The following is a 24,317-nucleotide window of genomic DNA, read 5'->3' as shown; positions in this document are numbered from 1 at the left end:
GGCTGAAAACAGCGGTCAGGAGGTGGCCATAGGATGGCTTGGACAGGGAAAGACCTCTGTGCGTGGCATCCTGGGAGCTGCTGCCTAGCCACAACCCAGGGACAGCAGAACCGGTACCAGGACCCAGGGGTGTTGCGCCCAGGCCTGTGAGGAGGCCCAGCTTTGGGTTCCACACAGAAGGGCCTTTGGTTGGACACCCATATCTAGGAAATGACTGGGCAGAGCTCTGTCAGGAGAGGAAAAGCACCCCTCCCGCCGGAGGCTAACTGCTAAAAGCAGGGGGAGACTGGGGCGGGGCCGCAGCTCACAAGCCCTGGGCCAATTGGGAGAGTAGCTGGTCCCCCCACTGCAGTGTAAGAAGCTGCTCTGGCCTCACACTGCTGATCCCAACGCTCCAAGACTCAGAGTTCTGAGACCTCACCCTCGGGTTCAAGGCAAGGATGCGGGAAATTGTGCACATTCAGATTGGCCAATGTGGCAACCAGATCGGCACCAAGGTAGGGAAAGCCAGAGCAGCTTGCCACCGCTGCACCTGCAGCCAAACTAGCTGATGCCCAGGTTCCCGGGAAGAGGATGGGCCTTGCGGCTTGCAGACACTTGCTAAATATCTGCCCTGTTAAGCAAGGTCTTTTACAGAAATGATTAGTGTTAGAGGGTTAATTCATGCTCATTTTGTCTGTAACTATATGCATGTGCACACTACTTCTGGGAACCATTTTGCTTTTAGCACCTTAGAAATGAACTTTTCACATCTAAAAACAGTAATTTGTCTCAAGAGTTTTCTAAAGTTTGTTGGATTTAAAGTATTTTTTCAATTTTATTATGTGTGTGTGTGTGTGTGTGTGTGTGTGTGTGTGTATACATGTATCACAGTGTGCATGTAGAGGTCAGAGCACAGCTGTCAGAGTTAGGTCTATCCTTCTACTGTGGGCCCTGTGGATTGAGCCCAGGTCATTAGGTTTATACAGCAAGCGCCTTTATCTGCTGAGCCAGCTTGCTGGCCCATTTCTTGGATTTCTTAGAGCCAGGCTACAAAGCAGGACTTAAATATTTTTGTTTCTTAAATTTGACTTATTTATCTGGGTGAGGTATGCCATGGTGCACTTGTGGAGGTCAGAGGACAACTTGCTGGAGTCAGTTTTACTTTCTACCACATAGGATGGAATGGTTGTTAAGCTTGGTGGCAAGCGCCCTTACCCTGCTGAGCCCTTGCTGGTCTTGTTGGAAATTTTTTTTTTTTTTTTTTGGTCTTTTTGAAACAGGGTCTCCCTTGCAGCCCCAGCTGTCCTGGAACTCACTATGTAGACCAGGCTGGCCTCGAACTCACAGAGATCCGCTTGCCTCTGCCTCCTGAGTGCTGGGATCAAAGGCGTGCGCCACCACGCCCGGCTGGAAATTTTTTTTACATACTGTCCTCTACCTCCTGTGTTTATGTTTTTCCTTATCTTTATGTTTTGACAATTTCATCCGTGTGTACATTGATCAGCTCTACCCCACTTGATCCTCCCCCCTCCCTCCACCGACTAGCACAGACTTTTCCCACATTTGTGTCCTCTCTTGTTTTATTGTGCATTGTTTTTATAACCCACTGAGTCTAATTAGTACTGCCTGCTGGAATGCTGATCGGTCTTGCTGACCTGGTAGTATGCAGGTCTTATGCAGGTAACCACAGATGCCCTGAATTCATGAACGTGTTGGCCACATGTCCAGAGAGCATTTCACACACTCTGCCCCATCCTCCGGCTCTTACATTCTTTCTGTCCCCTCTTCCTTGATGTTCCCTGAACCTTGGGGGGGAGCGGTTTGGAGTATCCACACTTTCGTTACAAAGGAAAGAAAATGGAAAGTTAAAGACGCAAACCCAATACAAAGTCTTTACCGACAGAGACAGAAATAATGAAAACACACCTGCTGCTGTATAAGTGAACTTTGCCCTCTGCCCAACCTCCTACTGAAAGTCTTTCCACCATCAAACAACAGGAATAGAGGTGCTGAGGGCCAGGACCTCAATCCTAATTTTAAGATGAACAAAGGGGTTGTAACACACCTATGGAGGTAGCTGTCCATGATAGTTTACAATTGGATTTACTTGTATGAATTATGGGTTTCAAAACACCTCCATTAAAGACCTATGTTTCTTTGGGGCGGGATCACTAGCAATAGTCCAAAGGTGGAAATGGGCTGGCAAGGTGGTTTGGTGGGCAAAGATGCTTGCTGCCAAGCCTGATGACCCGAGTTTGATCCCCAGGACCCATATGGTGAAGAGAGAAACGACCTCTACAAGATGTGCTCTGACCTCTATTTCTCATGACACATGTGTGCCCTCTACCCACAGAATAAATAAATCAATAAATGTAAAAAATATTTTAAAGGTAGAATAACCCAGATATCTACAGGTAGATTAATCTGATGTATGAGTAGATAAGCTCAATGTGTTCTAACCATAGAATGGCATATTATACAGCTTTAAAAAGGAGAAGGGGCTGGAGAGATGACTCAGCAGTTAAGAGCACTAGCTGCTCTTGCAGAGGACCTGGGTTCAGTTCTCAGCACTCACATGGTGGCTGACAACCATCCATAACTCCAGTTCCAGGGGATCCAACACCCTCTTCTGACCCCTTCATCACTGTCCAACATGGGTGCACTTGCATGTGGGCAAAACACTCATAAACATTTTTATCTGGAATTCAGCAGTACGGTCTACTGATGATGCTGTGTAACCCATCTCCAAAAGGTTTTTCAGCTTATAAAACTGAAACTCTGCCCTCTGTAAGCATTAACTCTTCTCTGTCTTTCCCCCTCTTCTGCTCCCTGACAGCTTCTATCCCACTTCATGGCTTTATGAACTTGAACCCTTCTGGGGCCCCATGTTGTAGCAAGGGTCAGTCTGAGCTGAGTGACATCCCACTGTGAGCATGAATCACGTGGTATTTAATCCACTCATCCATGGATGGAAAGGGGGCTGTCCCTGCTGTGGGGACTGTCACTGTAGGAGGACGAAGTTCTTTTTATTTATCTACTTTTAAAGTATCACACACTCACATATAGAGTATCTAATATGCTGAACGCCTCTCCCCACCCTATTTCCCTCTATCTCTTGCCTCTCTTTCCCCCCTTAGTCTCCTTTCTTGTCCTAGACAGCTTCACATACATGATTTTATGTGACTGTATAAAAGCTAGAAACCACAAATGACAGAAAACATCGTATTTGTCTTCTGAGCCTGGCCTAATTCACTTAATTTGATGGTCTCCAGCTGCATCCATTTTCCTGCAAAGGACATAACGTCATTCTGCTTCATGGCTGAAAAAATTTCACCGTCCTGCATTTCCCTTATCTGCCCCACTGCTCTTAGATACGTAGGTTGGTTTCATAACTTGCCTGTTTTGAACAGTGCTGGGGTAAACACTGATGAGCAGTTGTCTCCGTGATTCATGGATGTGGAGCTCTGTGGTGTGATGTGTATGCTCACGAGTGATGTCGTTGGGCTATCTTTAAATGAAGGTCTTCTAGCCCTGGCGCAAAGAATATCACTGCCTGAGAAACAGTGGCCATCCTTACATACCACAGGGATCAGACCTTCATAACCAACAGAGAAGTGGGTGAAGGAGCCCCTGCTCTGACCTTGGATGATAACATGGAAAGAGGCCCTGGCGAGGAAGCACAAGGCCAGGCCGAGGTAGGGGATCAGCTCTTTCTCCACTCTGGGGACAGTGCTATGTGCTGGCTAGGGTCCCCAAAGTGACTTCTTCGGCCTTTAAGACACATTCCAGACTTGCAAGCCACACAAGCACAAGGCCTGAATTTTAGATCCTTGACACCCACATTAAAAAAAAAAAAAATACAGGTTTGTTGTCACAGTCTGCAGCCCAGGGCTGGGGAGGCGGAGACAGGCAGATCCTTGGGGCTTGGGGCCAGCCAGCTAACCAAATTGATGTGCTTCTTTGAGCAGCCCTGTCTCAAAGAAGAAGGTGAAGAACGACAGGAAATCACCGGACCTGACCTCTGGCCTCCACATGCATGCCCACACACGTGCCTAGCACTTATGGGCACATGTGCACACAAACATGAACACATGTATACAAATACAACACACATCCACAGATGGAGAATGCTAAGACACATATCTGTAGTGCCTCAGACCTTCAGTGTTTGAACAGTTCGTTATAACTCAGCTTTCTTTCGAAGACCAAGCTGGGGCACAGACAAGATGGGGTTGGGAAAACGCCCTTAGGGGTTTTGACATCCAAGAATATATTTTCATTATACTTCAATATGAACTTTGCCAGATGATCAAGAGATCATCCTAGGAACTGCCTGTATATTAAGAGCTTGAGTGGGGCTGTGTTAATAAAAACTGTGGGCAAGCAGGATGGCTCAGTGGGGGTAAAGGTGTTTGCCGCCAGGCCCGATGACTGACGTTTGATCCCCACACATTGAAAGAAGAGGTGTTCTCTGAGCTCCACGTACACGCTGTGGATGTGGCATGCATGTGCACCCCCCACATGAATCAATCAATCAATAAATGTAATTTTAGAAATTCTACATGTATGACTGGAAGTAATATGTTCTAAACAGTTACAAGATAGCAAGCATGCAAAATTATGAACTATGTGTGTGTGTGTGATCATCAAAATGTACATTATTTAAAATCGTGCAGAGAGACCGTGGTTATGAGCTTTTTGGGAGAAAACTGGTGAAGAGATCCCCCAAAGTGAAATAAGATATTATTGTGAAATCAGATAAGAATTCAGCTTGCTTTCCTTTAACAGGAACTATACTTTACTAGCTCAGAGCACAGCAAGGTGAAATTAGAGATGGCTTGTCTGATGTGAGGTTCTGAAAGGACAGCTGTATCGTGTACGATGTGCTGAAGTTAATAGAAGCAAAATCCAATTTAATATTTTATGTGCTTGACATTTCGCTTTGGGAGTTCAGGTGGAGCTAAGACGCAGTCTTTATATTCACACTCAGTGAAGGCAAAAAGTGACTCAAGCTCTGGTTGTTTATGAAAAGGAACAAGAAGAATGTGGTGGGAGGGCCAGGCACCCTCGGGCACAGCGAGAGCGTCAACTCCCTTCCGGTACCATCCTGCCCTTTTCTACTTAAAAAACCGTATTACATTTATTTATGCAATACATTTATTCGTGTGTGTGTGTGTGCGTGTGTGTGCGTGCGTGTGTGTGTGTGTGTGTGTGTGTCTAAGTCCACCATGTGTGTACCAGGGATTGAACTCAGGTCATCAGAGTTGGTGTCAGACTCCTTTACCCTTTTGACCTCCTTATTTCTGTTTGCAGTTCTGGGAGGTGATTGGGGAAGAACACGGGATTGACTGTGCTGGGAGCGACTGTGGGGCTTCTTCCCTGCAACTGGAGAGAATCAGCGTGTATTACAACGAAGCCTATGGTAGGGCTGGCCACTGCGTTAGCACGAAGTGGGGGTGGGGCTAGCATCTGGGAAGCTGGGCAGAGAAGGTGACCCGAGTGTCCTGTCCAAAAGCAATGTTCCAACCTGGAGCTGGCAGGCCGGCAGGGCCACAGAACCCGGAGAGATGGGGCCCCACTCCTGTGCAAGGAGCAGGGTGGGAGGTAATCACCCAGGCCACAGGCAATCACCCAGGCCCCAACCATCCTCTTGTTTCCAAATGCTAGGCAGAACCGTTCCTGTGGGAAAGCATGGAATCTATGTTCTTGGTGGTGCAATGAACCAAGCAGTGATGGGGAAAGTGGGGCTTTAAAGGTATTTTTACAGATTTATGTCATGGTGGTGGGGGTTAAGGATATGATGAAAGCTAACCAAAAGTCTACTTACCAAAAACCTCTTCCTAGAATATCCAGGTTTTTGCAGACCAGTATAACAAGGCTCCATTTAGATGAAACATTAACTTTTAGAAAAACAGTAATTTGCTGACTTCTTCCTATTTATCTACACAGGTAAGAAGTTTGTGCCCCGAGCTGTCCTGGTGGACCTGGAACCCGGGACAATGGACAGCATCCGATCCAGCAGATTAGGAGCTCTCTTTCAGCCTGACAGTTTTGTCCATGGTAGGTTTTTTTCCAGAAGCTTCCATCAGGAAGAGCTGAGGACGCCGCCTAGTGGCGCCCTTTCCACCTCACCTTTCCTCTTTCCCCCACTTCTGGCCTCAGGTAACTCTGGTGCTGGTAACAACTGGGCCAAGGGCCACTACACGGAGGGAGCCGAGCTGATCGAGAACGTCATGGATGTGGTGAGGAGGGAGAGCGAGAGCTGTGATTGCCTGCAGGGCTTCCAGACTGTGCACTCCCTGGGTGGGGGCACCGGCTCGGGTATGGGCACCCTGCTCATGAACAAGATCAGAGAGGAGTACCCGGACCGGATCCTGAACTCCTTCAGCGTCATGCCGTCCCCCAAGGTGTCGGACACGGTGGTCGAACCCTACAACGCAGTGCTGTCCATCCACCAGCTCATTGAGAACACAGACGCTTGCTTCTGCATCGACAACGAGGCCCTCTACGACATCTGCTTCCGCACCCTGAAGCTGACAACCCCCACCTACGGTGACCTCAACCACCTGGTGTCCTTGACCATGAGTGGCATCACCACCTCACTGCGATTCCCGGGCCAGCTCAACGCAGACCTGCGCAAGCTGGCGGTGAACATGGTGCCCTTCCCGCGACTCCACTTCTTCATGCCTGGCTTTGCCCCCCTCACGGCCCACGGCAGCCAGCAGTACCGGGCCCTCTCGGTGGCTGAGCTCACCCAGCAGATGTTTGATGCCCACAACATCATGGCTGCCTGTGACCCTCGCCGTGGGCGCTACCTGACTGTGGCCTGCATCTTCCGGGGTAAGATGTCCACCAAGGAAGTGGATCAACAGCTGCTGTCTGTGCAGACGAGAAACAGCAGCTGTTTTGTGGACTGGATTCCCAACAACGTCAAGGTGGCGGTGTGTGACATCCCACCCCGGGGGCTAAACATGGCGGCTACCTTCCTAGGTAACAACACGGCCATCCAGGAGCTGTTCACCAGGGTCTCTGAGCACTTCTCGGCCATGTTCAGAAGGAGAGCTTTTGTGCATTGGTACACCAGCGAGGGGATGGACATAAGTGAATTTGGGGAGGCTGAGAGCGACATCCATGATCTGGTGTCTGAGTACCAGCAGTTTCAAGATGTTAAAGCAGAGTTGGAGGAGAGTGAAGAGGGAGGGGAGGAGGAGGAAGTAATGGAGGCAGAAGACTGACAGTATTAGCTAGGGAGAAGCCAGGCCAGTCACTTCCAGAAGCTTCTACAAGGACCTGGCTGTCCTACAGGCCCTGGAGCCTGCCTTCACCTCCACACCGCCAGGGAAAGGGATTGTGGGAGGGGTGGGGATAGCTGGGGAACTGGGTCTGTGCTGCTCACAGTTGCTATCCAATGTTCAGTGCACACTCTCTTAACTTCTAGTTTTTAATAGCAAGTGAATTTACTATAAGGAGCCCTCTTTATTCCACTAACTACCTGCAGAACTCCATAACTCCGTACCAGCCTGAGGGTTTGCTGGGAGCCACCCCCCCACCCCCGCAGCTTTCCGCAACAGTTCTGGGTACCTGGTGCTGCTAAGATGCTCCCCTGAGTCTCCTTCGCAAGCCCAGAAAAGCCAGGTGCCTAAGGAGAGATGGGAGGTTCAGGGCCAAGCAAGTGTGATCAGCCTCCATCAGCACACTGTGCAGGCCTTGTGTCCTAACACAATAGCTTCAAAGAGACAAGGGTGATAAAAACCAGAAGGCCACCTTCCTTCCAGGTGACTGGCTTCCAGTACAGAGCTGCTTATTTTAAGCTTATTAGTACTAGATTCATGAGGCTCATTAATGATCGTACTTGGTTTCCTTTTAAAGGCAATTTGTGGATGCCCTTTTCATTATACCCGGTAGTCACCTCCAAATCCGCTCGCAGCCCCTCCATCCTCTGGGAAAGGGCACGAGGCTTGCTCAGCAACCACTCAAACGTGGAGACGAAGCTGACACAGCAGTGTCCTCGGCAAACGGGACATGGGCTTATTAGGAAACTTTTACAATTCACATTAATTCTTGGAAGTCACCATCGACATGGGCTTATTAGGAAACTTTTACAATTCACATTAATTCTTGGAAGTCACCAGCAACATCCGCACGCTGACACGGTTTAGCCATGACACGATTTTAATCTGCTCACTTCACAACAGGGCCTGATCGAGTCACCCATAACTGCTTAATTGCAGTTTAACTAGGTCTGAGGCGCAGCAGCTCCTTTTGGTATCACTGGGGTCTTTATGGCCGGCTACAAATGCCCCATAACAGGTGATAGGAAGGGAAGACGCTCCAACCTTCACACAAGGGAATATTTATTTGCAAGAAACAAGAGTTCTCATATTGTGATTTACTTTTTTTCCCCCCATGGTGCTGGAGGTGGAACCCTAGCCTTGGGGTATGCCAGGCAACTGTTCTATCGCTGCTACTCTCTCAGGCCGAGTCATAACCCTCAATAATAAAGGTGGAGGGATGAAGTGTTCATTCTAGAAACTTCATTCTCTTCATGTGTGCATTGTGAGGAAATAATTAAAGTATGTGTCAAGAGAAAATTAGGTCCCAATATTGGTGTCACTGACCAGCCTGTTTATAAAACTGAAAAAGCACAAAATATTTCCAGTACTTTCTACTTGTGTGTGGATCAAGAGCACTAGATTTAGGAAGAAAGTGCATGTATACATGCTTGGTTTGGAGGGAGAAACTTCTTGGATCCTGAGGACTTGTGACTTGTGGGACCCTAAAAGTTCCATTGTGTTTCCTTTGGACTCCTCCTGCTAAAACCTAAAAAGGCAACTAAATAAATGCAAGGGATGGACTTAAGTCTTAATCTTTTTTTCTGATTTATGATTGTGAAGACTTCAGTTTGCTCTGTAATTATCATTAAAATTCAGCGAAATTCAATTCTAAAGGACTAAATTGTTTGATTTCAGACTAAGTAAATTCCTTTTTTTGGAGACTGACCACTCAGACTGATTAATTCGAGTAGTTAAAAATGTTTCAAAATGCCCTCACCATCCCACTCTTTTATATGGTACAAGTAGATTAAAACCATCAACTAGAAACCCAGAGAAATGTATCCCTCCTGATTCTGAGAAGCAGATTCCTTTGGTGGTCTGGTTGCTATGGTGACACTGGTGTCTCTGAAATCCAGACAGCACCATCATAAAATTTCAGAGATTCTTGGATTGCTTTGCTTTGCAACAAGGCCACATTTCTCTAGCGTCTCAGGTACCACCTAGGGACAGACAGGTGTCTGGGCGGGGTCCCTCATCATTTGGGCAGTGGTCCTGTATCTCTCTGTCGTGCTGGATTTGAGTTTACTTCATCACAGTACTGTTTTGGGACTTATTTTGTTAAATCAAAGATCCTCACGGAATCTTTGACGGATGGCAAATTTTGCCTTTATTGTTACTTTCTTCCTTATTCCCAGCCTCACCTCTGATCCCACCGGTTCCCCTAGTAAACAACTGTTCCTTAGCTAGAGATCATTTAACTGTCTGCTCATCCATCACCCTGGTTTTAAAAAGGCTCCATGGCCTTGTGAGTCATCCGGTCTCATCCCATAATGGGAAATGTTTCCTCGGACCTTAATCTTGGGGTACTGTGACACTGAGTGTTTTAACTTCCCAACAGCTGGATCTCAGCCCCAGGCTGATGACCCCAGGGGCTCCTAACCTGCTGTCTGGGGCCACTGCTCTCTACTCAATCTGCTGCTCCTCCTTATGAGCCCTGTATTGAGAAGCCAATAAAACCCATAGGTCAAGTGTCTGTCAGGGCAGGAAGTCCTCCCCAGAAGCCAAGAACAAAGACATTTTCTCCAGCTCATCCTCAGGCCTGACAAATTACTGTGAACGGAAGTGGAAGTGGCACGGTGAGCACTGGTTCTAGAAATGATCCAACTTTTTTCTTGTTTCAATGATTTCTCCACTTTCCAAAAGGCTAAAACATGCAGTCAACTTTGCAGTGGTTTTCCATAGCGGTGAACTTCCATGGTTCAAAGAAAGGTAAAAACAGAATACTTTGTCCCTGAACATCTAACAAAGGACAATGCAAACATCATCCAAGTGTTGGAATCATTATGCCCAGACCTATCCTTAAGAATGTCAGGTTTTAATTTCAGCTCAGCAATCAATGCAAGACATGAGACATTGACTAGCTCTGCCTCCTCCTTCCCTGTGAGAAACGCTACAAAATTCAGATTAACAAAACGTGAAAAGCGCTCTGTGCCTAGCAAGTTCTAACATTAATGGCTCTTCCGCACAGGTTTTATGTGTGGCAAAAATGAGCTGTAGTTTGTCTTCTAATGTGTGTTGTTAGCGATTACTTTCATTTGGTTACTGGCTAACCAGAATGACCTGGAGATACCACGGTCTAGACAAAAGGATGAGGCAGAGAGATCCCAGCAGAGCCACTGTTTTCAAGTATCTGCACTTCCGAGCCCAGGGACAACACAGCCTCAAGGACAGTATCTGATTTTCACCAATTAATGTCATGAAACTAGAACTTTCTACTTTGAGATACTTAAGTGGTATTTTCTGTAATCCGTATGGTCATCCGATACCATACATGCCCTCCCTATTTTTGAGATACCCTGGTTCAGAGATTCACACTCCTGTTAAAAAAAAAGGACAGCAGATAGGGCTGGAGAGATGGCTCAGCGGTTAAGAGCACTGACTGCTCTTGCAGAGGACCCGGGTTCGATTTCCAGCACCCACATGGAGGCCCCGAACCATCCTTAACTCCAGTTTCAGGGGAATCCGATGCCCTCTTCTGACCTCCGCGGAATTGCACAACACGGGGTGCACTCATACGTGCAGGCAATGCACTCACACACATAAAATAAAAACAATAAATAAAAATACATATAAAAGAAAAAGCACGGCAGAAACCAAAACCAGCAGCAAGAGTGAACTATGTTAATTTATTGGCATCATCGATTTATGAACAAGACATCTTTTCTTCATGAAGCGAGGCTGACTGTGAGCCACAGCAGGTGTCCACATCTTCACTGTCAGGACGCAGGACTGCAAGCTTCAGTCAGGGTCTAAGAAGAAAAAGAGAGAGCACAAAAGCTGCTAGATGTGTTTTTTTAACACCCAATGTGAACAAGGAACCTGTTCACAGCAACCTGTAATGTAACTGTGCTGACAACTCCTGGGGCAGGCTGAGCCTTGGCTGCACTTTAGTTTAAGGCATTGGCCCGATGGGCATGTCCCTGAGTAAATCACTCTGAGCACAACACAAACTATTTTGCCTTCAAAAGACACTAAGACCCCCACGTGCTATGCGCTGGGTCTTCACCGGGGCAGGGCATAAAGAGGTGGGGCAACACTTGTTTGCAGGAGTTAGTTGCAGCTGGTGCAGTGCAGCTGCTGGCAGGCTGAGAGATACTCCACTCAGCTTGGTGTGGAAATCCAACCGCCCAGCATAAAAACCAAGCCTCACTACTCAGAATTAGGAGATTAGACAGAGAGCCCCCAGGAAAGGGCTCAATTCAAAACATTTATTTCAGGCTGGTAATAAAAGATTTACTAATTCAAAATGAAAATGAGAGTGCTTAGGGGAGCCAGTTTCAGTAAGTGACACTGCTCACGGACACCCCAGCCAAAGGCTGAGCATTGGCCTTAGTGCCACACTAAAAGAAATGAATCTCTGATAACATGCCTCGCTTATCGTTTAAGTAACAATGTCAACAAAGCTGCTCAGAAATCAGATCACTCCTGTAGTCTGGAGCAAAAAAGTCTGTTCAGAACAGACTTTTATTGCCTGGGAGTCTAACTTTACACCAACATCTTTGCAGAAATGAACCAACGACTCTGAGAGCAGAAACATAGCAGAGAGGAGTCACTGCCGTGTCTTAATAAGATAGTCAGACCCTGGCCTGGACCGGTGCCCTTCTGTTCAGAACAACTGATTTTTTGAGGACACTGGCAGATGTGGGGACAGAAATGCAGACTACTGTCATTTTTCATGCTCCCAAACTGTTATGTAACTCCAATAGCAATTCCAAAGGGTGGGGGGGGGATCCTCCCAATTATTTGATTTTGTGCAGACAAATGAAACAGGTTTAATTAAAATAAGATGGCTCTCTACCTCGGCATCACAAAATGCACCAAAAATCAATGTGCCAATTATTCTGCTTGTCAGGACCCAAAAGGGCATTCTTTTATCATGCCACTAGATGTCCAGACCCCATGCTCTAAATGATTACTTCAGACACTAAACTAATTCAAAATGCACTGATCGAATGAAAAATGGACAGGATCCCCAACAAAAAGCAGTCTGGGTTTCGATGGCACCCTGAACACCTCAGAGGCAATTCTAAACAGACCAGCAGCTTACCAATCACTCCTTCTTCACCCTCACAATTTTTATGCTGCTGCCGGAAGACTTCTCTGCGTTTGCCTTGAATTCTGTCTTCAGGGCATCCCTCACTGCCTTTGCGCAGATCTGGGAGAACCGGATGTAGCTGGGAAAGAGACCAAAGATACAAGATTATCACCCACGAGACAGCCATGTTATCATACATGGCATCTTGGTTTTCTAATTTTGGCTTCCTCATACCTTATTGTCTGAACTGGATTTAGAAGTGGGTTGTACCAAAAAGAATCTACAGAAGACAATTAGAGAAATGTGCCCCCAAATTAGCTGGTGCTTGGATCGGCGCTCATAATTTTTCTTCTTGGCACAATGTACTTTCAGAGCATATTAATTTAAAAAAGAATGCATGAATATATAAATATATACGTATTTTTTAAAAAAATCACACTGCGTAGGAAGCACGTGGAAATTCGAAAGAACGCTAAGAGATCGATTCCCTGGCTCATTTCTGTATTTAAATTGTTTCCTTTAATTATGTCATTCCTACAAGGTCTATACAATTAGGAAGAAAAAGTTGAATTAAAAGTTCTCTTTATGATAAAACTCTCTAAGGCTTTTCTGGGAATACTGGATTTTCTCAAGTCCGCCTCCTGATCGAGTCTCTAAATTAACCTCAGAGTCCTCAGAGACCACCACCACCAATCCCGACAACATGGTACCAGGGTGCTTCCTGTTCAGGACATGGACTTTTCTCCAAAGCCATCTGATCACTTTTCAAACTTTTTGAAAACAGGAAGGTGGTGGTGGTAGAAACTGGGGTTTTGGAAGTTAGGGGGAAAGGAGTTTTTAACTCCTTGGGACTGTTTAACCTCTTCAGTTTATACACCTGGAAAGACACAAAGAACAAAGGATAATGACAGCTGGGCTGCAAAGGGCCGGCCGAGGGTGTGGACATGCTGGGATGCCGAGGAAGAGGGCTGCTAAATGGTGTCTAGCTGGGACCACCCTCGAGTCCACAAAACTTGGCTTGACCCCAGTCCGTGCACGTGGGCCGTCTGCCAACACCCCTCGGTCACGTGGGCAGCCTGACCCCGGTGGGCGCACCTGGGCATTCTGACCCCCTCCCTCGGTCACGCGGGCTCCTGGCCGCAGGGCCTGCAGAACGCACCCGGGGCAAAGCAGCACCCTGCCCACCTCTGCGGGTGTTCCAGGTCTGCACCCCCCTCCCCCACCCGCCCAGCACTGCAGTTTGGGGCTTCCGCCTGGAGTTAACATGGACGCACTGGCGGCCCCCGCGTCCGGGACCCCGCGCCTTGTGCGGGCGACGCCATGTTGGCGGCGGGGCTGCGGGCCACGACCTACCTGAGTCCGGCCTGCCGCCAGTAAGTCACCATGGTGTCCGCGGTCGCCGAGTCCTCAGTCGGCTGGGGCAGGAAGGTCAGGCCGGAGCGGAAGGGGCGGGGCGAGGACCTGTCCGCCAGTGCCCGCCCCGTCCCCCGCGCCCGCCCATTGGCTGCGCCGCGCGGCTTCCGTAGCGCGGGGAGACTTGGGAAGGCCGCGCTAAGCCCCGCCCCCCGACAGGGCTGCACACCAGGGTTCCTCACTAGCCTGAGGACCTCAGGGCCACGGGCTCCAGGGCCTTGTCAGACAAGCATAATTTCAGTTTTACGAGTCACTTTTGGTCCAGTATTAATATTTCGCAAAGTTCTCTTTAGCGGAAATGTTATTTGTAAAAATTATCTCCCAATACAAAAGAGAAATCAGAAACCCTATTAGATTTAACCTGTTCTTATAAATGTCCAAGCAATATTTTAAAGTGGGAAACCACGAATTTTAAAAGTTTAGTATACTGTGTTTTTCTGTATATACCGTAACTGGTCTGTTTATAGGAAAACCAACTAGAAGCTCATCACAATAAAAGGCAAGAGCTAATTACCTACAACCAAAATATTCTGTATGCAAGAAAGGATCGTCATACACCATTTAGTGGGTGACAATCTCTGCTACAAACCAGCAAGGACCTATCTGCTGGCTGTCCTTCACTTCGCGGGTATCCCCTGGCACCTAAAAGGAAGATTTCCACCATTACCGCGTGTCCTGCGGTCTACCCGTGGTTCATTTAAGCCACTGCATGCCCCTGCCTCAGCACTGCATTAAAAATTCTAAGTATCCGGGATTTAGCTGCAAGACATTTGACTCATCTCAGAGGAACTGCAGCTCTTCCCGAGAGACGACTGATGGTCAGAATTACCTCAAAAAGTAACTATATTCGAACAACCTGACACATCGTGCCTTAGCAATCACAAAACCCTGAATTTTGACACATAGCAATTTGTAAGTTAGCAAATGTGAATGCTAAATGACATGTCTTCAGAGAGCATAACTCTGGTGTGAGCATCGTTCTGTTTAAGTGAGCTGCAGAGCTCAGGTGATGACTTTATTTTTCCAGGTAACAGAACCTGCCACGGTACGCACAGTAAATCACAAAGTGCAAACCCAAGGAAGGAAATGCCTTTACTAAGTTACAAAAACTTTGGCAAATCAATACAGTACTCTTTAATACAATAAAATAACATTTTTGTTGGAGACATATATTATCTTAGTGCTAATCCTCACTCCAAAAATAACATCGAAGTACCAAATCAAAACACTGGTTTTCAGCAGAGCAAGTTACACAAACTAATGTTACTTGAAATTACAGTTTCTCCTTTAGAGTGAGCTCCCCGCACACATGCTGGTCTGGCTTACGGCAGCAAAGCAACTTTGTGGACATAAGGGCGGCTCTTTGTTCTGGGGTTGGTCCTCAGCCAGGTAGAGTTCCAAAATGTCAGAAAAGCTTAAAGATTCTACCTTAAGGAATCTCAGTATCAATTTCTTCCAAGTATTTAAAAAACCCATTAACTGTTCACAGAGACAGACTCAGTCGCGTTAGCCACCTAACCTTGGGTGACCCTGACTTAACAGCCCTCTACCTTTCATCAACAGTCTCATACCATTACTCCAGCTTATTAAAAAAAATACCTAAAATAGCTGTATTTTTAAATAACAAATAAATACACTGCCAGTCTGGAGAGCCCCGGGACCTGCTGCCGTGGACCAGCCATCGTCACTTCTCCACTAATGCTGCCGCCGCCATTGGTGTCCTGATGCTTCCTCTGGCTGACGCCGTCAATTCTTCAATCTCAGCATTTAGTTTATGGATCACCCATTCCATTGCTTCTCGGCCCTGCGGGAAAGTGCAAAGCCTTTATCCTTAGGACTGAGAGCAAAGGCATCTATCATATGGCAACTGGGTGACGGGCATGTGGCCAGTGTAACTAAGCCTTGGGGACAGACCCCCTTGCCCTTGCTGCTGCTTCTCTGGTATTATTTACCAAATATCAAATGCCTTGAGCAACTGGCTTGATCCATAAACTGATTTTTATTTTGTATGCAAAAGATGTTCTCAGAAGAATCAACAGTTAAGTGACAGGATGTCTCGTTTTTGCAGCATGATTAGAACAGTCAACACTGTAAATCAAACCATGTACAGCCCCTAGGACCTGGTCCTTGACCTCCTCCTCCCCATCACCTTCCTTCCCGGCACCCTACAGTTTCTTCAGGAATGGAGTGAGGAGCACTTCAGGCTTCCTGTTGAGGGCCTCTGAATGTGCGGCTCCCCTGCCCAGAATGTTCTTCCTGGACATGGCTCACGCCAAGCCCTCCCCTCGCATCATTTGGCAAAAATATCATTTAGGACACTCTAAGACTCATATTGGCCTTTACCTTCTCTAAAGGCTGTTGTGTGACTTATGCCCCTTCCTGAGTTCCACACATTTTGCTCCCGGCGGAACCTCAAGTCCAGCTTTGAGCCCTGTCTGGCACAGAGGTGCCCACCTACAGGTAACCACAGCTGAATGGCGTCACTAACCATATGTCTAAAGAAACGATGCTTTTGACATCTTTCCCCTAAAGTTCCTGTTTTGACTCACATACTCTCGATGTGGCTGATTCTCAATGGGATAAAACATTTAGGAGAGCCTGGAAAAATTTCACTCTTTTATGTCCAGAACACACACATGGTACATGTGGTATGAAGCAACTGCATAGGGCTGACGATTAGATGAAAAGTGTCTAAAGCTGATGGGAATGATCAGGCATGCTAAGGAGCAGAGCTCGGAAGCAGGACAGTGCTGCTCATCAGAGCTCTTCTCTACACTGGGCTCCGGGCTGCAGGTCTTTCATGTGCTGCCTTGCCCCATGGACGGGAAGCTGACCCCACGAAGGCTGCTAGTCGTGTTTGTGGGTGAACCCAGTGTGCTGGACTCCAGAGCCCATGTAAGTAACTGTCTAAAGCTGTGCCTGTCCCCGCAGAGTGGCCCACTCAGCTTACAAGGACAGTCACATACAGCAAAAGCCTTTCCAGGAAGTGAACCTGGGGGCAGGGAGCAGTCAGGAGGCAGCCTACTTACTTTGTTAGCATTTGAAGATATGGTGGTGGCCATGAGTCCTTCGAGGTAGCTGCTGAGACTGACCCCTTTTACAGTGATGATGGCTTCCTGAGTCAGAACAGTTCTGGAAAAACAACACACGGCTTCAGATGACCCAACTTCCACATGTAAAACAATTTGATCAAAAAATTAAAATTCCTTATCAAGTCAGCATGCCATGGTACTCACTTTTCTGGGTCCTGAGGGTGTGGTTTGTACGTAAGTCTCTCGTCTACTGAAACCATATTTGTAAATGAGATCTATGGAGTGGGGAGAAAGTCAAATCATTTTGGGAACAAAGATTAAAAAACTGACCCAGCAAACTGTTGCAATAGTGGCACTTTTATCTTGGGGGTAATCAATAGCTGTCCAATTGGAATTAAGGCCTACTCAATGGGAGGGAACTCATGTGCAGTACTGTAAACATAGCCAAATACATGTGGCTGCTTTTGCCACATCCCTAGACTAATGTAATTCCTTACCTTATTCTAAACATGCAACCTCATATTATAGATAAGAGTACCTTTCACCCCATCAAAGAAGCTTCTTTTCGCAAATGGAGACTATTAGAGTTCCAGAATTGTTAAATGCAGAGGATAATTATCTGTGAGATGCCTAACCAACAGTGACACATCTTCAATGCATCCTCTACACTTAGGACGAATGCATCTCTCAACTCTACCAGAGAAGTTCCCTTCCTTATGCAGCAGATGGTGATTAACACAGAAACCCACAACTGACCAATGTGCAGAGAACAAGAGGCTGCAGAGTGCTCATCCCTGAACAGGACACCTACTCGAAACCTCTGTCTCCCAAGGCTCAGGGATCATTGCGGAAGAAGAGGCAGAGAGATTGTAAGAGTCAGAGGGAGTGGATGACCCACACTGAAAAATATTTTGGGACACATAACAGACTTTACATAGGCCGTATTCTATATGAAAGTTCATTAAATTGGGCTCAGGGAGGGCAGTAGAGGCAGGTGTGGAGAGGGAGCAGATCTGAATGCCATTAAACTATATTGTATGAAAAATGCAAAACTTGAGTAAAATAAATAAAAAACATTTCCAAAATTAACACACAAACCCCAAACCTTGTTAGCTAAACACACAAAACCAAAAACCCACAAATATTTATCATTTAATTTTTCTTTCTTAAAAAACAAAAACGAAAAAACAAAACAAAACCAAACCATTTCTTTTTATACAAAGAAACTAAGTTTGGGCCAGGGCAATGCTCAGCAGGTAAAGTGCTTCCAATTTAAGAAAACTGTTCTAATAATGTGCATGGACCCTGAACTCACTGTACGGAGTGCTGGCCTCAGAAAGAAGGGCCAGCCTGCAGAGGCTGGTCAGGGCAGACCTGCACTGTGTGTTCACTATCTTCTCCTTATTTGCTGTGTCCTAGTGTGGCACTAGGGGATTGGAGTCAACATGTACTCGCTAGGTGAGCACTCTCCCATCAAGCGCTTTCCCTACCCTTCTTTTGTGCTTTTCATTTTGGGAGTCTCCCTAAGTTGCCCTGGCTAGCCTTGAACTCACTCTGTAGCCCAGGCTGACCTTGAATTTGTGTTCCTCCTGCCTCATTCTCCAGAGCATCTGAGAAGAAATACAGTCGAACAGTTAAAAGTGACAACAAAGGACGGAGGACTCACATTCGTGGATTTGAGCTCCATTGTCTTCCTTGCGGGGTCAACCACTGAATGCTCCTGCACATAAGTCTTGGTTCTTGCTGCGCCGATGAGCTAAGGAGACAGTGGAATTAGTGGTCAGGAGCAAGGCTTTCTGACCCAGGGAGTCAGCACTTCACTTGAAGTCACAACTATGTTACGTTCGTGTTGAACCAAAATTCCGTTTTGGAGAAAACAGAAGGAAACACACACAGGTCAGAAGAAGTCCTATTGCAGGTAACAGGAAGTCATGCAGGGATGGAGACAAGACTGCCATATGCCCTGACACAGCACCCAGCTCACTGACAGGGTGAGGGTACAGGTGCCAATGAGGGTGGAGCAGGAAAAGGGCAATCTGGAACCGAGAGGACCCCAGGATGCACTGTATGGAGCAGAGCTGAGGCATATGGGCAGTGTCTCCAAGCAGCCCAAGGGAAAAGGGCCACTCCCAGCTCCATTCTCCAGATACAAAAGCAGGCCTCACAGTGGAAAGTCATATGCCACAACCAGCGCCACTCCCTAGGTCCGAGCCCCCAGCCCATCCCTCATCTTGTTCATTGCTGTACCCTATTAGCTGATGCTGCCCTTGTGAACCTGTAGAACTTTCTCCAAAGAGATCTATCTGCCTCCCAAACCTGGATACAAGCACCTCACCCATTTTCTGCCATCACGATAACCTGGCATTCCAGTTTCTCTTGGTTCTGTCAGCTCACTAAGGCTTGATGGTCGTAACAGAAATGCAGCTATTTCTAATGTTCAGGAAAGAGTACTGGCCCAGAGGTTAACCATGACAGTAACCCCTACAGTGTTCTTGCTTTATGTGCACGGCCTACCAGTGAACGCAGCAACTGTCCCGTTAAGAGCTATGACTAGACTGAGACGTCTGAATTTACTGTGGGTCAAGATGACAGCAGTGGCAGGCAAAGAATGCAGCTCCCCTCAGCTTCCCAGGTGCCTCCGGGAAGGCTGTTAACAGTATTTCCAGTTCACCAGACACTCCCAATTCCAACTGTCTATAATATCATTTGAAGTGATGCAAAAATGACGTTTGGAATGGCAACATGGCGCAAGCCATGTGGAAGCACGGCACTTACAGACTTCACAATGGAAGGCAGTCCCCACTCTGTGCTGAGGAGTCTGTGGCTGTGCAGCTTCCCAGAGGGATCAATATGTCTGTCCAGCACATCGACGCCAACCACACTTGGGTTCATAGGGTTTGGGTATTTCTGCATCGCAGCTGTCGTGACTGTTTCCCATGGGTGGCTGTTGACAAACCAAATACCAAACACTTGAAAAATGCACGTATGGGTTAAGCCACTTTTTTGCTGCTGTTGAGAAAAGGTCTCACTAAGTATCTCCAGCTGGTCTGAAACTCGTGCTCTGGCTCAGGCTGGCCTCTAACTCCTGCTTGACCCTGCTTCCCGAGTGCTGGGTTAAAGGTGTCCTCACCACACCTGGCTCCAGTTAAGCCAGTTTTATGACAAACCAAACCATTCTGTATGATGGCAGTTAGCTGATGTGGGGAAAATCACTTCCTGAAACACTCAGTGAATGATTCTGAGAGCTCAAGCTACTTTTCACAAATGTGAACAGACTTCAGTAGTTCCAACACAGGTGACGTCACACAATGGATGTCCAGGGAGAGCAGCCCACCTACAGATGTGTGGCAGTCACCAGAGGACAGGATCTTAAGCAACCTTTCTACCTGCGACACCTACTTTCATACATAGGGAGAACTACTGATTCGTAAAAACATGTTCACAGAAACAAGTAGAAAAATGCATTATACCTTTCATCTGACTACTCATAAGGGTAAAAGAACTCATAGGCACTGTGATCTTAAGAATTATAAAGTGATCTTTCACGTTGTTGATTTAATGGTTAAGAATTCCCCATATGAAAATGGTAGAGCAGGACTCCTCCAGTCTCTATCCACCGTTTTCCTCAAAGAAGTGAATAGGGATTTTGCTGTGAAAAGGTCACTCAATATAACAAAATGTGAAGACACTCCTATGTGCCATTTCCTAATAACCTCTTAATACAAGCATGTGCTCATCACCAAGGACTCCAGTGACAACACTGAGCACGTGCAGCACCTTTAATCTCTCAAAAAGGCCAAGTACTTGAGTGGTTCAAAGCGATATGCACGTGTCTTGCCCTCTGCGAACAAGACACGCAGACAGAAGGCACCGTTCACAAGAAGCCCTTATGAACTAGTCAGGACCAAAGCTGGCTGGCTCACCTGCAGTCTAATCCCACCTGTTTTATGTTATCTCTGCTCTCACTTTCTGGAGACAAGGTTTCAAGCCCTGCCCACTGGCACAGACCACACAGTGTTACTTGTTGATCTAAAAGCAAAGCAATAATCCAACTTTCTGGAGAACTCAGACTGACAACTACATCTTGTCAACAGAAGAAAAGCCTCAACTCCATTAATTCCCAGAACTGTGGCCAACCAATGACATGACTTCTAATGGCTCCATTCAATGTGTGCTGCTGTAAAACGAGCCTCTTTCTCGTTTTAATCTCAAGTCTTGTTCTGGAGTCAGCACAGGTATGTTGCAGCTTCATAAATCTAAACAGTCACCACAAAGGGAAGTGATACAAGCCAAGCACCCTGTTACCAAGGCAGCTATCTAAAATGAAAATCAGATGAACCCCTCCCAGTCCATCCAGCCATGAAGCATGGTGAGCTGGCTTCCATGTGCTTATCTCATCCCCAACTCTCTGAAAAATTAATAACCGTGTGGCCTTGGGCAGTTACGCATTACTGCGATTTAGCCCATCTCTGTTCTCCACGCCAGCTTGAGAAAGTCTCTGTTGACTTAGCTCAGACTGAGACCGTGTTATGGAACACCTGCCCCAAACCTTACAAGGGGCACACACAATGATTATCAATGTTCCAGCAATTAATTTGAACTGTATTAACATAATTATGTGAAGAAGATCCAATACTGGGCGGTGTTCACAAACACCACAGTGGAGAGCCTGGTTTTGGCTGACTCACCTGTCCAGTGTCCTGTAAATGGGAACACTGTTAACCCAGCAAGCACCAGCGTCTCAGATGTAAACCAGTAAAATGTAACCAGTCCAAAGAGCAGTGCTTAGATCTTACAGTACAGATGTTGAAAGACTCTCCCAGCGACTCCACAACAAACACTAACCATGTGATGGAAGATGGGTCAGTGGGATGTAGGACTTAGGATCCTGCTACAGACGGACAGCAACATCCTTAAGAGGGGAACCATGGAGACAGCAGCATTTGCTAAAGATGAAGATTTCAGTCCAGGGAGGCTGAATTGGAAGACGCTGTGCACTTGTGGGAATCTCCCCGAATGTCTGGGAGGTCCCTGAATAAGAATTTGCCAATCCAAAGACTGGAGTTCAACCACCTGGCTTTGCTGCTGTTTTTCTAATGTATTTTTATGTGTATGGATGTACTGCCTGCATGTATGTAAGTGCACCTGTGTCATGCACTGCATGTGGAGGTCAGAAGAGGGTGTCGGATCCTCTGGAACCAGAGCTACAGATAGGTTGTTAGCCACCATGTGGGTGCTGGGAATTGAACCCGGGTCCTCTGCAAGAGCAGCCAGTGTGCTTAACTGCTGAGCCATCTCTCCAGCGCCTGTTTTGTTTTTGTGAGACAGGGCCTTGCTCTGCAGTACTGGCTTGCCCAATGCCATGTAGCCTAGGATGGCCCAAAAGTCACAGCAATTCTCCTGCCTCAGCTTCCCGAGGTTACAGGCATGCACTACCACAACCTGGATTAATGTTTAGATCTGGGTATCACATATGTGTGACCTGTGACCTTGGCTGAGTGGCTTAGACATTTGGACAGAAAGCAGAAGTAGGGCTTTCTGGGACATGGACAGCATTCACATGTAGTCTGTCTTCTAGGAGACAGCTCAGAGTTTTCATGGACCTCTGAGGTCTGTGACCAAAGAAAAAAAGTAAGATTAAGATGAAATGCAAGCCAGGAAGGCTAATCACCAACCTGATGACCACTGACACTGGGTTAAAAGGGAGGGATGTGCTGAAGGGCAGAGTGGAAGGGCAGAGGGTGGGGGAGAGGGAAAGGGAGGGAAAGGAGGGAGGGAGAGGGAAGGGGAGAGAGAGGAAGGAAGGAAGAGGAAGGGCTGAGGGAAGAGTGCTAGGGACTGTGAGGGAGAACGGAGTTCAAGGGCCAAGCACTCCTAAGCATTCATACCCAGAAGTGGACAGAGGACAAGTGTCCCTGGGGCTGAAATTGACCAGGGAAGGATGTGCCCAGGTTAAAGAACAGCAGAAAGGCTCCAGCCTTGGGGTCCTAGAAGCATTACAAATGCTGAGGAAGAAATGTCCATTTTAGTTCTAATGGCCTGCTCTTTATGGGCTGTAACAGGCCCTCAGGTGGAGCCACTATGGAAAAGCATTGACCAATTTTAAAACTGCCCTCAGTGATACTTAGAGCTGGTTGCCCAAACTAAAACACACTATAAAGCTACACTGTGAACACAGTGAGACAACAGAGGTGAAGCCAGTGGAAGGACAGACTGTGGAAGTGGGCTGAGCTGGAAGTCAACAGTGTCTATGACATGGTGGCATTTCCCATCAGAGAGGACAACAGGTCAGTCAATAAGGAGTGCTGGAAGCACAACCTGCGTTCCTGGTTCCTGTGTATGGATCCAGATCATGTAATTCCCTACACCCCACCGACCTGTCAAGGCCTCCTTTTACTCAGAAACCACAAAGGCTGGCTGGAGACTGCAGAGACCTCACACCAGGAGGCCTTGGTGATCAGATCTCTGGTTCTGCTCCTCAGGCTGGCTTGTCACCACGGTTTTGGCGTTAAGGTGGTGAGTTCACTCGGAAGAAACTCCACCTGGGTAGACAGGATGTGGCCACCCACGGAGTACTGGGTCTGTCCAGTCTGTGAGGACACACCTGTGGGCTGATGGGGCTCAGTGGTGACACACCAGGCCATCCTGGGTTCTGGTGGGCATACCTGAGGCCTGTTGGGTTTTGTAGGAACACACCATGCCACCCTGGGGGGTGTCGGGGTTCTGAGGACACACCAGGTCAACCCAAGGCCCATTGGGGTTCTGGGAGGAGTCAGATCTATGACTATTGGGGCCCTGAAGGGCACACCTTGGTTCTGTATGGACACACAAGGCCATCCTGGGGGCCACTGGGGTTCTGGGGAACACACTGGAGGGTAGTCAGGGTCCTGGGGGCACACCTGTGGCTGTCGGGGTTCTGCGGGCACACCTGAGGGCTGTCGGGGTACAACCTGTGGCTGTCGGGGTTCTGAGGGGCACATCTGAGGATGTCAAGCGTTCAGGGACACACCTGTGGCTGTCGGGGTTCTGGGGGCACACCTGTGGCTGTCACGGTTCTGGGGGCACACCTGTGGTTGTCGGGGTTCTAGAAGACACACCTGGCCACCCTGTGGCCGTTGGGGCCTCGTGCTCCGCTACGCCCCTCGACCCCTGGAGTCGCTTCCGGGTCAGGCCCGACGGCAGGGCTTCGTCTTCCTCCGGCGGCGGGGCTCTGGCTCGGAGTCACTCAGGCCTCGGCTGGGTCAGGGGTCGTGACCTTGGCGGGCCCCCGGTCCCCTCGCCCCGCCGCCCGGAAGGCCCCCGAGGCCCCGCTGCCCGCGGCCCCCGCGCCCACACTCACTCGAAGACGTGCTCCGAAGTCCAGATCTTCATGGTGCCGCCCGCCGTCCGCGCGTCCCCGGCCGAAGAGGCGCAAAAGTTCCCCTGCCCCGCCCCGTCCCGGCCGGCCGGCCTCGCAGCGCGCAGGCGCCGTCGGGTCCCGCGCGAGGACTTCCGGAAGTGCGGCCCTGCGCCCGTCCCAGC

The 24,317-nt window shown here is 47.9% G+C and overlaps 3 protein-coding genes across 8 annotated transcripts; 1 reads left to right on the top strand and 2 right to left on the bottom strand.

Annotated features, from left to right (window-relative positions):
* The first annotated feature begins 440 nt into the window (after nucleotides 1–440).
* On the top strand, nucleotides 441–8,922 carry Tubb1 (tubulin beta 1 class VI). 3 transcript variants are annotated; one of them, XM_008842216.2, is made up of 4 exons: nucleotides 441–497; nucleotides 5,296–5,404; nucleotides 5,932–6,042; nucleotides 6,145–8,922. In XM_008842216.2, exons 1-4 carry the CDS (start codon nucleotides 441–443, stop codon nucleotides 7,215–7,217), a joined length of 1,350 nt encoding a protein of 449 aa, XP_008840438.1. In that variant the 3' UTR covers nucleotides 7,218–8,922. The 3 variants fall into 3 exon arrangements, with proteins under 3 accessions (XP_008840438.1, XP_029423915.1, XP_029423918.1); XM_029568055.1 differs by having other exon boundaries at nucleotides 5,932–8,922; XM_029568058.1 differs by lacking the exons at nucleotides 441–497; nucleotides 5,296–5,404 and adding an exon at nucleotides 5,676–5,737 and having other exon boundaries at nucleotides 5,932–8,922.
* A 2,001-nt stretch (nucleotides 8,923–10,923) lies between these two features.
* Atp5f1e (ATP synthase F1 subunit epsilon) lies at nucleotides 10,924–13,861 on the bottom strand. Its single transcript, XM_008842202.3, has 3 exons — nucleotides 13,705–13,861; nucleotides 12,364–12,490; nucleotides 10,924–11,065 (listed from the first exon to the last, which is right to left on the bottom strand). Exons 1-2 carry the CDS (start codon nucleotides 13,734–13,736, stop codon nucleotides 12,367–12,369), a joined length of 156 nt encoding a protein of 51 aa, XP_008840424.1. The 5' UTR covers nucleotides 13,737–13,861; the 3' UTR covers nucleotides 10,924–11,065; nucleotides 12,364–12,366.
* A 976-nt stretch (nucleotides 13,862–14,837) lies between these two features.
* Nucleotides 14,838–24,293, bottom strand: Prelid3b (PRELI domain containing 3B). 4 transcript variants are annotated; one of them, XM_008842189.3, is made up of 6 exons: nucleotides 24,136–24,293; nucleotides 19,572–19,740; nucleotides 18,463–18,552; nucleotides 17,001–17,071; nucleotides 16,794–16,896; nucleotides 14,838–15,568 (listed from the first exon to the last, which is right to left on the bottom strand). In XM_008842189.3, exons 1-6 carry the CDS (start codon nucleotides 24,165–24,167, stop codon nucleotides 15,449–15,451), a joined length of 585 nt encoding a protein of 194 aa, XP_008840411.1. In that variant the 5' UTR covers nucleotides 24,168–24,293; the 3' UTR covers nucleotides 14,838–15,448. The 4 variants fall into 4 exon arrangements, with proteins under 4 accessions (XP_008840411.1, XP_029423913.1, XP_017655914.1 ...); XM_029568053.1 differs by lacking the exon at nucleotides 24,136–24,293 and adding an exon at nucleotides 23,864–24,109; XM_017800425.2 differs by lacking the exon at nucleotides 24,136–24,293 and adding an exon at nucleotides 23,894–24,109.
* Nucleotides 24,294–24,317: the final 24 nt, after the last annotated feature.

This window comes from Nannospalax galili, unplaced genomic scaffold (genome assembly GCF_000622305.1).
Source record: "Nannospalax galili isolate Female #2095 unplaced genomic scaffold, S.galili_v1.0 scaffold231, whole genome shotgun sequence".
Taxonomy (NCBI): domain Eukaryota; kingdom Metazoa; phylum Chordata; class Mammalia; order Rodentia; family Spalacidae; genus Nannospalax; species Nannospalax galili.
This window is presented reverse-complemented; position numbering and strand designations above follow the sequence as displayed.